This window comes from Penaeus monodon, chromosome 31 (assembly GCF_015228065.2).
Source record: "Penaeus monodon isolate SGIC_2016 chromosome 31, NSTDA_Pmon_1, whole genome shotgun sequence".
Classification (NCBI taxonomy): Eukaryota; Metazoa; Arthropoda; class Malacostraca; order Decapoda; family Penaeidae; genus Penaeus; species Penaeus monodon.
The window spans coordinates 11,715,896-11,716,267 of record NC_051416.1 but is presented as its reverse complement, the minus strand read 5'-3'; the positions used below and the strand labels follow the sequence as shown (position 1 = coordinate 11,716,267).

Sequence of the window (372 nt, the reverse complement as noted above, 5' to 3'; positions counted from 1 at the left end):
TTGTGGGATTAGAGAAATGAATACTTTTCTCCAGGAGTCCTCCCCTCCCTCCCTTCAAGATTAAGAAACTGCTACACCCCCCAAAACAATGGAGAAAAAAAAGAGACGCAGCTTGAACGAATTCCTCTTAATCTTACATTTATACAAAGGGCAATATACAGCGAGAAATAATAGATAAATCAGACCACACAAGCCTCGTCAGGAACGCCACCTGAGGAGCCTAGATCTCCGGCAGGAAGGGCCCGCAGGAGGGGAAGCCTTGAGGGACGGGCGGCAGGTCCCCCTCGGTGCCCACGTGCAGGAGGGCCGCCATGCCCATCTCCGAGTGGTACATGAAGTGGCAGTGCATGATCCACCAGCCTGGAAAGGGTC

The 372-nt window shown here is 52.4% G+C and overlaps 1 protein-coding gene across 1 annotated transcript in view; it reads right to left on the bottom strand.

The window, feature by feature from the left end:
* Positions 1-112: 112 nt before the first annotated feature.
* Positions 113-372, bottom strand: part of LOC119593034 (laccase-2-like) — a 5,206-nt gene continuing 4,946 nt past the window's right edge. Inside the window, exon 12 of the mRNA XM_037941930.1 lies at positions 113-360. Within this exon, the coding sequence (XP_037797858.1) occupies positions 221-360 (140 nt within the window). The 3' untranslated portion in view covers positions 113-220. The remainder of the gene's footprint in view (positions 361-372) is intronic.